This window comes from Centroberyx gerrardi, chromosome 23 (genome assembly GCF_048128805.1).
Source record: "Centroberyx gerrardi isolate f3 chromosome 23, fCenGer3.hap1.cur.20231027, whole genome shotgun sequence".
In the NCBI taxonomy this organism is placed as follows: Eukaryota; Metazoa; Chordata; class Actinopteri; order Beryciformes; family Berycidae; genus Centroberyx; species Centroberyx gerrardi.
Genome location: NC_136019.1, coordinates 22,483,958 through 22,496,076, shown reverse-complemented (window position 1 = coordinate 22,496,076; position 12,119 = coordinate 22,483,958). Strand labels below are relative to the sequence as shown.

Sequence of the window (12,119 nt, the reverse complement as noted above, 5' to 3'; positions counted from 1 at the left end):
ATGTGTCACAGTAACCTACATTTGGAAACAAATCTACCTTATCACATTTGCTTTTACTTGTGACGTTAGGCTACTGAATGGATCTACACACCAACAATCTTTCAGGTATTTCTCTTTTTGTAGCCTGGCTGTTAGACATTATTTGAACACAGCCAATTGTCCAATGGACCTCCATGATGGAGCCAGACCTGGTTGATAGGAGATTTGTGATGCAACAGGAAAGCCTCTATATCTGACCAAAGCAAGCTGATTACAGCATAAATCACACAAACAGATAACCCAGTTTTTGTCCTATGTGACAATGGCTTTGGCCAGAACTAAAACAGGATGTTCAGTGAAGTAATTGGTTTCAGCACACAATATAATAAAAATACAGTGTGCCCAGGTTGAAGTGTGAGGCTTGTGACTGTAACTGTACAGCTGTGGTCTGGTCAAGGACTGTTGGGCCACATTAAAAGACCAAGATTCATCCTTAACCCCTTAGCTCTTTGACCTTTGAATTTCCACCTCTGGAGACAGGAGGCAAGGCTGTTGTATTGGAGCTTTTCATGTGACCCGGTGTCAATAGGATGACAATGTACACTCATTCAGACCTTGGTCATTGAGTTGGACCCCTTGTAGCAGTGACACACTTGGTTCAACTCAGTGTGTGGACAGTTTGCCTCCTTGTGAAATATTATTCAGTGAATGACCAATGACCTGGAACAAGCTTTACGTTTTACAATTTAAAGGCAATCAAAATAGATATTTAAATCAATACTAGAATGGGGATTAAATAAGAATCCCCATTATCAGGCACACAGTTATTGCCATCATTCAGTTAACATATATTAAATATCAATTTGGAGGAGCATTGGACTTGAGAGGTCTTGCAGTTAAGTTCAGTAAAGCAGAGACAATATCCCTCACTTCAACATCTCATTAACATGATGCTATGAATATACTGTGTATGTTCTTATGTGATACCTGACTACTACTTAAGAAGTCTTTGGTATGATGGGAAAATTAGACCCAAAACTGGGTGCATAATACTACCTTAATGGTGCACTATTATAATGTTTTACTTTTCCCGAAATCCTTATAAAACATTATTATCTTAAAAACAATAGTCCTATTGACTTGAGATAAGCTGAGGAGGGACACTGCAGTGGACCATTTGATCAGGAAGCTCAGAAAAGTTGTAATGAAACAACTGAATGACCATGTCTGGTGTTAGAGAATTCTGCCCACCTACATCTGGTGGCGTGACAGTAAAATCATTCCCAATTGATGACATAAATTTATCCAGTACTTGAGTGTGTGGAGGCAACGCAACCAGAAACCTGTGTGTCGTTTTTTGTATGATGGTTTGTTGTCTTGCTTAAAGTGCATATAGCATCTATAACCTGTCATTTTTGTACAAAATTACAGTAACAGGCTGTGTTGCCTATGAAACACATGAGGTTACAACACCTACAAGGTAAATACGATCACAGCAACGTCACATGTAGGACTGTGCCATTGAAGAGGCTGGTAGGGGAACATAGTAAGACTACACAAATGCTCTCATGCACACATAGACCCGGTTGCGAATCACTTCCCACACTCTCCATGTAAACGCAGCAACAACAATGATAGGCAAAAACACACAATCACAAAACAGTAGTTGTTCACAGTCCATCGAGGCATTGACATGGTATTCTATAGTCAGGTATACTTATCTTATCACTGGCTTCCATTTTTATATTGTAGAGTTAGGTTTAAGAAGGAACTTGAGAGGAAAAGCATTGTGCTTTGCTGCAGGTCAGGATATGATGACAGATTACAAGGCTGCTCTGGGAGATATTGTCATGTTGGAATTTGAGGAATATTTATATATCGATATAAATAGAGTTATTTTAATGACTGAATTTGTTTCAGTTGTGCTTTTCTTCTGAATTCCTTCTTTCCTAGTTTCTGATGATTGCTTTGTCAAACAAGAACAATTGGACACCTTCAAATTTGAAAACCAAAACATTTTCACAGGTCAGAGTAGGAGAACATAATTATTCAAAGTATAAAAAAAAAAGAAAAAAGAAAGAATTTTCTTCATGAGGTCTGTGTGATGGAAAATGTTTTTGTTCATTAAAAAGAAAAGTATGTTCATGAAAAAAAAAAATTCTATGTACATGTTGGCGTGCCTGTGTATGTCTTTAATGCCACTGGCTAATCTATGCACTGACAGTCCAAGGGTTTTCGGTCTATGCAGTAGAAGCATCTTGAGCTGACAACACATTCCTGTCCCTCACTGTTTTCTTTCTGTCTCTTTCAGTGTCTTACATAGCCTAACATACAGCTATTCATTAATAGCAAGTCAGTAAGCAGAAACATGTCATTGTCATGTCATTTTGTATGCCATCTTCACCATTTGGTGTGTAGTCCAAGATCCATATGGAAAATATGAATGGGCTTTTTGAAAAATATGGCCTTTTTCAAAAATATGGGCTGTGTTAACCAGGTACCCATGAGATATATGTTTTTGTTTTAGGGATTAAAATACATCTACTAGCATCACCTTTGTGAATTTTGATTTTGTAGTTACTTTTAACATTGCTAATGAAATGCTAATCATTGGGAAATAGGACTACAATAGCACAAAGGACGTCATGAGTGACTTCCTTTACCTCCCGTCTTGTCCTGACTGTGTTGTACATTTAAATTATGACAATTTTCATAGTGTTGCATTGAATTTATATTATAGTTGTTATTGGTCATATACAGTCATAGTTGCCTTGTTCTTGTTAGTTCTATTCCAATTGCTGTGCATAGTATAGCTAGTAAGCCTCTGTGTAGCAAAGACTTTAGTTTTGGTGTTTCTGGCAAATCCCATTCATATTTTCCATAGGGATTTTGGACTACACTCCAAATGGCGGAAATGGCTCCCAAGCACCCACCCACCCCTTCCACCCGCCCTCCAGCCTATCCATTCCCAGACTATCTGTGACTGGTGAGTATCAGGTGGTTGTAAGTAACACTCTAGCCTTGTTTTGTCTGCAACCAGACTCTTTCTCACACACACACGCACACACACACACACACGGTCTCATAGAGGTGTATCTCCTTTCTCATGGTCATAGTGAGAGTCTTGGCCATCCACTGACCTCCACAGTGTCAGCACCTCCCTCCAGAGGAGGAACACACAAGGAGGACACAAATGTCGTCAGACCGTGTGGACCTGCGTGTGTGTGTGTGTGTGTGTGTGTGTGTGTGTGTGTGTGTTTGTGTGTGTACTTCGTAGTAATGTAGCTGACAGCCCTGTGCTGTACTGTGTGATCACTGGTAGGACTGTTTAAACTCATCTAATACTGACCACCCTCCTGGAGCAGTCCACTCACATCCAATTATCAAAGTGGTAATAGTAGAAACACCTGTTACTGTATTACATGTGCACACACACACACACACACACACACACACACACACACACACACACACACACACACACTCCTCATCTTCTCTCTTTCCATGTCTTTGTGTCCAGGCCAAGAACAGAAAGTGAAAGGCCATTTGCTAAATGAAGGATGGGTTCACTTTACCCAACCAACTCCACCACAGCAGCTGTGGAAAGCCTGAAACCACCACACACTGGACATCTGTGTGAGATTACAGCTAAGGTTACACTGATGAATGGGTTTGCCAATACTGGGCTCTTATTAAATATCAGGTATCATCCAGCCAGTGTTGTCCTTGTCTGATATGATGGAGGTTCCTCACTGACCACAGCTAGTGAATATGTTTTTATTATTATTATTTTTGTATATCAGATGTCTGAGCAGAGAAATCACTCCAGTGCGGCATGGGAGTATTTTTTTCAACAATCTATAAAACCTGAAATGAAATGTGCCTCACACTGCCTAAGGGAGCTGCCAAGCCACCTAAAAAATGTTAGTCTTTGATTTAAAAAATTAGTCTGGGTTTCAGTGGAGCGTTTTAGTGTCGCATGATGGTCTAAATGCTGTTTCAGGGGCTTTTCCACCCTAATAAGGGTGGGAAAACTTAATACTTAATACGTTTTTTTTGTTTTTTTTGCTGACTACAAAATATAAGCTATTGGCAGCTTCAATACAAAAAATATTGGTATCGGTCTTCAAAAACCCATATCAGTATAAATACAACCTTGGGTCTCCAGTGGCATAAAGCGAGTCAAGATAGTGGATCCTAAAGCCCATACCTGTAGTTTTTCTGAACTCTGTCAGCACATTCAGCCAGGCACCAAACATGGTAAATCAGACAACGGCCTGTCACTCAACTCCATACACACAACCTCTGCATTAAACACTGCACAACATTTAATTCCTCTGCACTCCCCCATCTAAACCTGTCACAGCAACCTTGGCTTTCTTATTACTATCTTCCTGGATTCAATAGCACTATATATAAATACTGAGGGTGAATGGTGACTATGTTTTGAACCAAAGTGAGTGAAAGATATTGACTGAAGTTGAGCTGTTTCGATGATAAAACTGAAGACTGTGTCTGGGGAATGAATAAAAGAAAAAGAGATGATAAGAAAAAACATTGGACCAAATCAATTTGTGTACAGTCAGTCTATAAAGTTTTCTTTCAGAGCTAGACTTTTCACCAACCACGATCTGTTGGCAACACCTTGACTCAGTCCAACCACCAGTGTTTGGATGATGTCACCATCATGTGGGTTTTCTATGTATGTCATCAATCCATTTGATAACAGGAAACTTGATCATTTGTTAAAGGGGAGAACCTGTGCAGAGTGGTGTAACCATAGTGATGGTAGTTGGTGATTGACAACATGACAGATCCAATCATCTTTCCCAGCAGTCATACCATCAAACCAGCCTTAACAGAGCCCTGCTTCATCTGTCTGTATTCTCCCAGTGCTCCTAATGCATAGGCAGGATAATTTGGGACAACCAAAGAGCGTACTTCTTTACCCACTAACTCAATGGCTGGTACAGTACAGTAATTCATATTCAAACACACAGTACCCTTTCTTAAAATCAAGTTAACACTTATAGGGGTTGCAGCACAAAGTATTGGTAACATCATATTCACTTGTATACAAAGTGCATATCACATTTTTTATACAAAGTGCTATAAGAAACCAAACATCTTTCAGCACGCCAATTTCATATCTCATTCAACCGTTGATGTTTTCACCTTTGTCTCTGTTATGTTTGTGTGCTTTGAGGCAATGAGGAAGGAGGGGAGACTTATAACTCAAAGATATTAGACTTTTTAGATTGAGGTTTTGGTCTCCAGCCAAATCTGCTTCAGAGATTTTTCCATAAGCATGCCAATCGTTGGACAAATGGAGCAGGTTAAGCAACCGTGAAATTTGCCTTGTTATTTTACAACGATACCCCTCTCACTCCTTCAAGCTTCCCTCAAGCACACAGTGCATTCACATCCAAAGAAGAAATACAGTGCATTAAATACACTATCAATATCTTCTGAACAAACTGCATATTTGTGCGTCATACATATATAGAAGTCACATAGGCATCCAGTTTTCTTTGCAAGAAACCTGTAAACCCAAACAAATCAGAAACATCGACCAGAGTGCCATGTCAAGTCCATATGATGGTGAAACCTAAGGGCCCATCAGTCAAAGGTGTGCAGTTTATATGACCATATGTCCAGTTTCAAGTTGACATCATATCAAGCATTAGAAATAATCAACGCCAAGAGATCTAAATATACATTCCATTAGTTTGGAAAAGGGGGACATTTTGGAGGAAAGCTGGAGATGCTTCATTTCTAGATGGTCGGTGTTTCATTCTTATTTTCCTCATCATCAAATACACCCTCTGTGTTAAGACTGTCCCTGACTTGTACATGTTGGTAATGAGTGCCCATGCTAGCCATATGTTATTTGAAAACTGTTACTCCAAGGACTCTGCAGGGTAGTGTGTGTTTGGGAATCATACAAAAACACACAGTAGTCGTGCAAAGTCCAATCTCAAACTCTGAACTACCGTGACAGTGGCAAATAAACCACTTCACCCTTTAGATCCAGCCGGAAAGTTAACAAACTGAATTATTCTCAGAGATTAGAAGAACAATAGGTGACATCTTCCTTCTGTTGCCTGGTGTGAAGATACACCCAAAGGAACAAATCATGTTGAAATGTTCAACAGTCAACAGTGCTATAAAAGTAGCAGTGGGACTTGTTCCTTGCTTGCCTGGCTTATTTAAAAAGAGTGAGGTAATCAGTGATGAAGAGAGCGATAGGGCTTCACGACAAACATGATAGAGTTATACCCATTAGAATGAGGCCACATGAGGCCATCATTAGCATCGTGGCCTTTCAAATTTTTACATGAAGTCTTCACTCTGGCGTCACAAAAGCTACGTTGGCTTTCCAAGACCATTTACAGTATTTACATGGCCAGTATGGCTATCACCACACAACCAAGGATAAATGTTAACGAGTATACTTATCATGATTTGTTAAAAGTAGAGAAATTAAAACAAACTATTAGAAAATTAGAAAGTATTTTAAAGATATTCCTACCTCCTAGATGAAGCTCGATAGAGGGTGTACTTGCTTGTGAGGGAAATATCCAGCTTCCTGTATGAGGGGGATTACTCAATTGGCTGTCAGCTGGGTAGACTTTTACTATTGACTGGTGGAGTGAGTGTTTGTGTGTGTATGTGCGTGTGTGTGTGTGTGTGTGTTTGTGTGCGTGTGTGGGGTGGGGTGGGGAGTGGGGGTTGGTGAGGGGGGCTGCATGTGTACTTCTCTTCACCCATGGATTCAGGCTCCTCGCATCCTCCTCACCATCATCTTCATCTTCGCCACTGGCAGCAAACAATAGGGCATCAGTTCAGGATAGCCTTAGCTTTCTTCGGTAAAGACAAGAGGGTAAAAAGTGACTTCTTCTCCTTCTTGGTAAATTATGCCGGGTGGAATATATTGAGGAATTGTTGGCTGTTGCAAAGGATCCTTCCAAAGGACTGATACTTAAAATAGAGTGTCTATTTGATGTTTTTGTTGAGTTGATTTTTAAAACTCACCCCTCTTTCAACTCTCTTTTTTTTTAGCAGTGCTATAAAGTATTGATTCATTCCCGTTCTTCATCATCTATCTTCCTTCGAGATCGATATCTATCATTCTCACGGCAAAGTCCTAGAAGGTTGCAGTCCAAAGTAGGTCGGATGACTAAAAACTTAGGTGTTTTGCCAATACGATGTTTCTATCTCTGGTTTAGGCTAATGTTACTTGAGCTGTGTCCTGCCCTCTTCATGGGCATCCTGGCTTAAAGGGAAAGTTAGTGTAGAGAGTCCATGTGCAGTGCTAGGCTACAGATGTTCTTACAGTATTTATGAAGCTACTTCACAGCCAGAGAGGCAATTAAGCATCTTAGGCAGTCTATGAAGCTTATTAGGTAGACTATGATGCTTCTAATAGAGGTGAACTATTCCTGAATATGCTGTGAGGTTCTGGAGGCTGGACTGGACAGTTTATACTAACATGACTGAGCCATCTCTGAACATTGATCTTATACAATCACAGAGGGAGAACTGTTATTAAAAGGCTTAATATAACTTTAGACAGCATAGTTCTATTTATAGTGAACATAGTTATTTTCATTCAAGTCCTTCTACCTGTATCAGCTGAAGCCTGTAGTACACTGCACAGTGGTCTAGTTAACATTTTCAAAGTGTTTTGTTTGCATTTTGTTTGTTTCCTAGCAATCTATGAGAGTAAGCTTAGATTGCACATTAATAATAAAACTTTCCTACAGTTTCAGCAGTTAATATATTAATTACCTCTTAACATTTTACTGTAGCAAGTTGAGTGAAAATATTAAATTAGTAAGATAATTACAGTAAAAGTTTAAAAACAAAAAATGACCAAAGCTAAGACTCTAAGCTTGACTGTAAAGAAGGATAAATCGTCAGCCATTTTAATTTGACTAAGCATGTTAACTTCACTGACAGGCTTTGTTCGTTGTTGTTTTTGGAGAGATTTGTTGGTGATGGTAATTAGGTCCTCATAGATGCTTGTATCAACATTAGAGTGATGGGATCTGTGAATTACCCCTATTTGATCCCGAATTCCCTCTTTTCACTCCAACTTAGACACAACCTGTCTGTATGGTTTTCATAAAGTGCCTTAAGAGTTGTGCAGACTTAGTAATCCAACTCAGAATGTGTACATATTTATATACTTAATATTTACAAAAAAAACGAGGATTTTAAAAATGTGAGATAACCTAAGCGTGCTTGCATTTTTTCTTCAAAGAATAACGTTTGCATGTTTTCTATTTTTAGACAAGTTACATTTGTGCTAAGGGTGAGTAAATGAAGACCATGTGAGAAAGCTTTACGAAGCTCATCACTCGTAATATTTGTTAGTGTACTGTTAAATCAAACCTATTGCAAATCTAATGCAGCCGCAGAAGTCGTTTTGTTTTCTAGAAATGACGTCATTTTGTTTGCTTGCTTTTCTTGTTTTCCATCCCTTCAGCAGAAACTTCTTAGGAGAAAGCTTGTCTTGTTTCTGTAAATTGTAGTTGAGTTGGGTCCTTGTCATTAGATTTTCCTCTTTCTATCTTCATCCTCATCTTCACTCCTTTTTGGCTCGTCCTCCTCCAAATCCTGTTCGTCCACCTTCTTTTCCTACACGACGTCCGACTCCACAACGCATTGCTCGGTGTACTCCTTCACCAGCTCCACACCCAAGGTTTGGCGGCAGAACTCGGTCATGGGTTTCCAAAGTGGTGGATCCAGGAACATCTGGCACATCACATGACCCTTCAGGGTGGCGGTGTGGCGTCGTAGGTGGCACAGGAACTGCTGCCGAGCCAGGGCCAGGTCCTTACCGAACATGTCGATGTTCAGGTAATACCTGGTTCAGGAAGCAGTGGATTGGTTGATTGAGTGAGTGAGAAGTTGAATTTCATTGGAGAATTATAGTTCAACATGTTTGAAGGCCAGTGGCAGAAAGTATACCTTTTGTTTGCATGTGTAAAAGTCTTACCGGCTTTGTGGAATAAATTATAAATGTAAATCACTTCTAGTCTTGAATCATGGATGGAGACATGGATTAACCTTAGGCCAACAGACTGACACAATTTTTCAATGGCTGTCTTCATTGAAAAAAACATCTAATTAACATAATAATATTATGATTCTAAATTAAAGAGCACCTTCAACATTACCGCTACTCTTCACCATAGTACCTGCAGTAGCATTCGCTATACTTTCTATTTTTATATTAGATCTCTGAACAAACCTTTATGTTGTACTCGGCATTTTGAATAAATAAAGAGAAGACAATTACCAGTCATCTCCGATGGGCACCCTGAAGGGGAAGGTGCAGAGGCTGGCTACAGTGGGCCTGGAAACATCATCCACCATCCAATCAATCTCCTTCTTCAGCAGGATGGCCATGTTACTGGGCAATGGCTTGAACGGCTGCCAGTCTTGAACAATGGTGGAGTTGGGCAGGACCCCCTGCATGAGGTCAGTGGTCAAATACAACCGGTGGATGGCCGTGGGGTCGAGACGCACCGGAGGCGGGATGGAGGAAGAGGAGGAGGTGGAGGAAGAGGAGTGGAGGTCTCCATCCGGACCGAGCTCAGAAAGACGAAGCTTGAGGTCTTCAGCTCTAAAGCGTACCAGCAGAATGCCCTGTGGAGAGAAAAATAGTGCATAGAAAGTGAAGGTATGCTTTGGCAAAGGTCTACAACATCAAAAGCATTGATCAAAAGCATTAACCAAAGGCATCAACCAAAAGCATTGACCAACAGCATTGACCAAAATAAGAACAAAAGCATTCTAAGTCTGTTGAATTGTTTGGATCATTATGAAATAACAGGGATTTTAACAAGGGATTTTATTGTGGTTTTCCAAGAGTACCTGCTTGGTAATGAGGCGATACTTCTGGAAGTCCTTGGGTCCAAGCTGGTCATCACGGGTCAGGCGGCTAACTTTGACCTCTGGGTATTTGGACTTGACCAGCTGCGAGCAAAAGCGCAGCAGGACGCCCGCCACACCCTTGCCCCGCTCCTGGGGGGCAACACGAAGGCCCTCCACCAGCATAGTCTCCCCATCATCAATCACACACACCGACTCCAGCGCAATCTGGGTAGTTACAGGGAGAGAAGACAATATTACATGATTGTGAAACAACCCATTAACATTGGCCCTTTAGAACTGGACATCATTCCTACAGCTAGGGCTATGCGGTATGACCCAAAATTCCTACCACAATATCATTTGAAGCATGGATGATATATATGGCATATATACATGCCTTGGATCCAGTGTTCTGATAATTTCTTTAAAGTCCTCTCTCTCAACTATTTGAAAGTGATCTATGTCATTACATAACCCTGAATATGACCTGTATTCCTTCACTGTATATGGGTCACGGATACCTCAACGAGTTTACTTTTCAAACTTTAGCAGTAGCTGGGCAAAGTTTCCTGACCAATAATTTTTTTGTCACACGATTAGCCACTGCAGCGATCATCTTTTAATATGAGGAGAGAGACCACCGTTTGACAGACTAATAGATTGAATTTGGCTCCTGATGAACACGTCTTGTACCGTGGGAAAAATAACTCGCCACCTACATAAGTTTATTCCAGTTCCATTATTCAGTTTGAATTAAATTCAACCACTCAAATGATGACTCAAATGATTACCAATGTCATGAACTTTCAAATTCTACTGGTAGTAGCTTTAGCCCAGTGATGTTAAGGTTGTTGTACCAAATATTTTCATACCATCCACAGAACTCACCACTTTCCCCTGTTTGTGGGCCAGTATGACTGTGCGATTGGTCTCCTGCAGCCAAGCGCTGTATCTGGTGGGCAGGTAGTCAAGGCCTCCATAGATGTCCTGGCTCATTGCCATGATGTCATCGAAGTCCTCCTCGGTGGCTACAGTGAACTGGAGGCCGGACTGGGATAGGGCCTCTGGGAGCTGGGGGAGGGTCAGGCTGTTCTCAATCTTCATTCTGAAAGAGCTGATGGGATAGAGGGTGAAGAAGAGAGGAGAGAAGAAGGGATATCAGTGGTTTAGCTTAGAAATGTTGAGCCATGGGCGTGGCAGTGGCTCAGTAGTCTAAGGAGTATACCATGTAACCGTGATGTCCTGGGTTCAAATCCGGACTAGGACCTTTATAGCATGTCAACCCCCTCTCTCTCTCCCGACCTTTCCTGCCTCTCTTCACTATCTACTATCTAATAAAGGTAAAACATCCAAAATGTAATCTTAACGAAATGGTGAGTCATTATCTTAATTGTGAGACAAAGGGCTGCTCTGTGTGGGAGAGAGGACACAGAATGAGGTAGAGAAGAGAGCAAAGAAGGAAGGAAGCTGTTTAGTTTATTGAGACTATGGATCGGTCTCCATTCATATGTCCATCCGTCAGATAATATCTCAGACACCACTGTTCAGATTTTAATGAAACTTAGGGTAATGATGCAACTGATTTTGATAAAACTTGGAGGGATGACATATTTTATCACAAATCCAGCTATCCTTACAAATTACACTGATTGGCCTGATGGGGATGCTATAATGCCTGCGTTATTCGTGAGGGACAACATGTTTCACTCGTTACTAATTGGTCCAGAGGAGGCCTGCATCATTGCCGGGGAATGACATGTTTACTGTTGCCTTGTTAAAGCTGGTCTTTATCTTCATCATATTTAAACTAAGGGGGGTGAAATCGGCTTTCATGTGTTTGGAGAAAGTTTTTCCGATGGAGAAGCACACACGGCAATGCCAGAGTAATGTTCAAATTAGTTAAAAAAAAGTTATAGCCAGCACAATATCATACACGGCCAATGTTTTGACAAAAGTGTTCCTCTCTGTTGTGCTGGATCCGTTGGACGCATTTATTGCTACTGATGGTTAGGGAATGCATCACGACCATACACCTTTTACATTTTGTTAGTCTGCAAGGACTCATAAGGGGAAGGTGAAAAGATGATGAAGACAGGAAGGAAGGAAGGAAGGAAGGAAGGAAGGATGGAGAAGAAGAAGATAATTCAGATGTAGTGGGAATAAATTGGAGATGAAAAAATGAGTAATGGGGTGAAGAGAAAGGAATTTATGAAAGGAAAAGAAAGAAAGAAAGAAAGAAAGAAAGGACAATGGAT

General features: G+C 40.6%; 1 protein-coding gene across 1 annotated transcript; it reads right to left on the bottom strand.

Annotated features, from left to right (window-relative positions):
* Window positions 1-8,622: 8,622 nt before the first annotated feature.
* On the bottom strand, window positions 8,623-10,968 carry nat16 (N-acetyltransferase 16). The gene is made up of 4 exons (XM_071924236.1): window positions 10,753-10,968; window positions 9,865-10,089; window positions 9,287-9,636; window positions 8,623-8,851 (listed from the first exon to the last, which is right to left on the bottom strand). The coding sequence occupies exons 1-4, from the start codon at window positions 10,966-10,968 to the stop codon at window positions 8,623-8,625; spliced, it is 1,020 nt and encodes a 339-aa protein (XP_071780337.1).
* Between the last annotated feature and the right edge of the window lie 1,151 nt (window positions 10,969-12,119).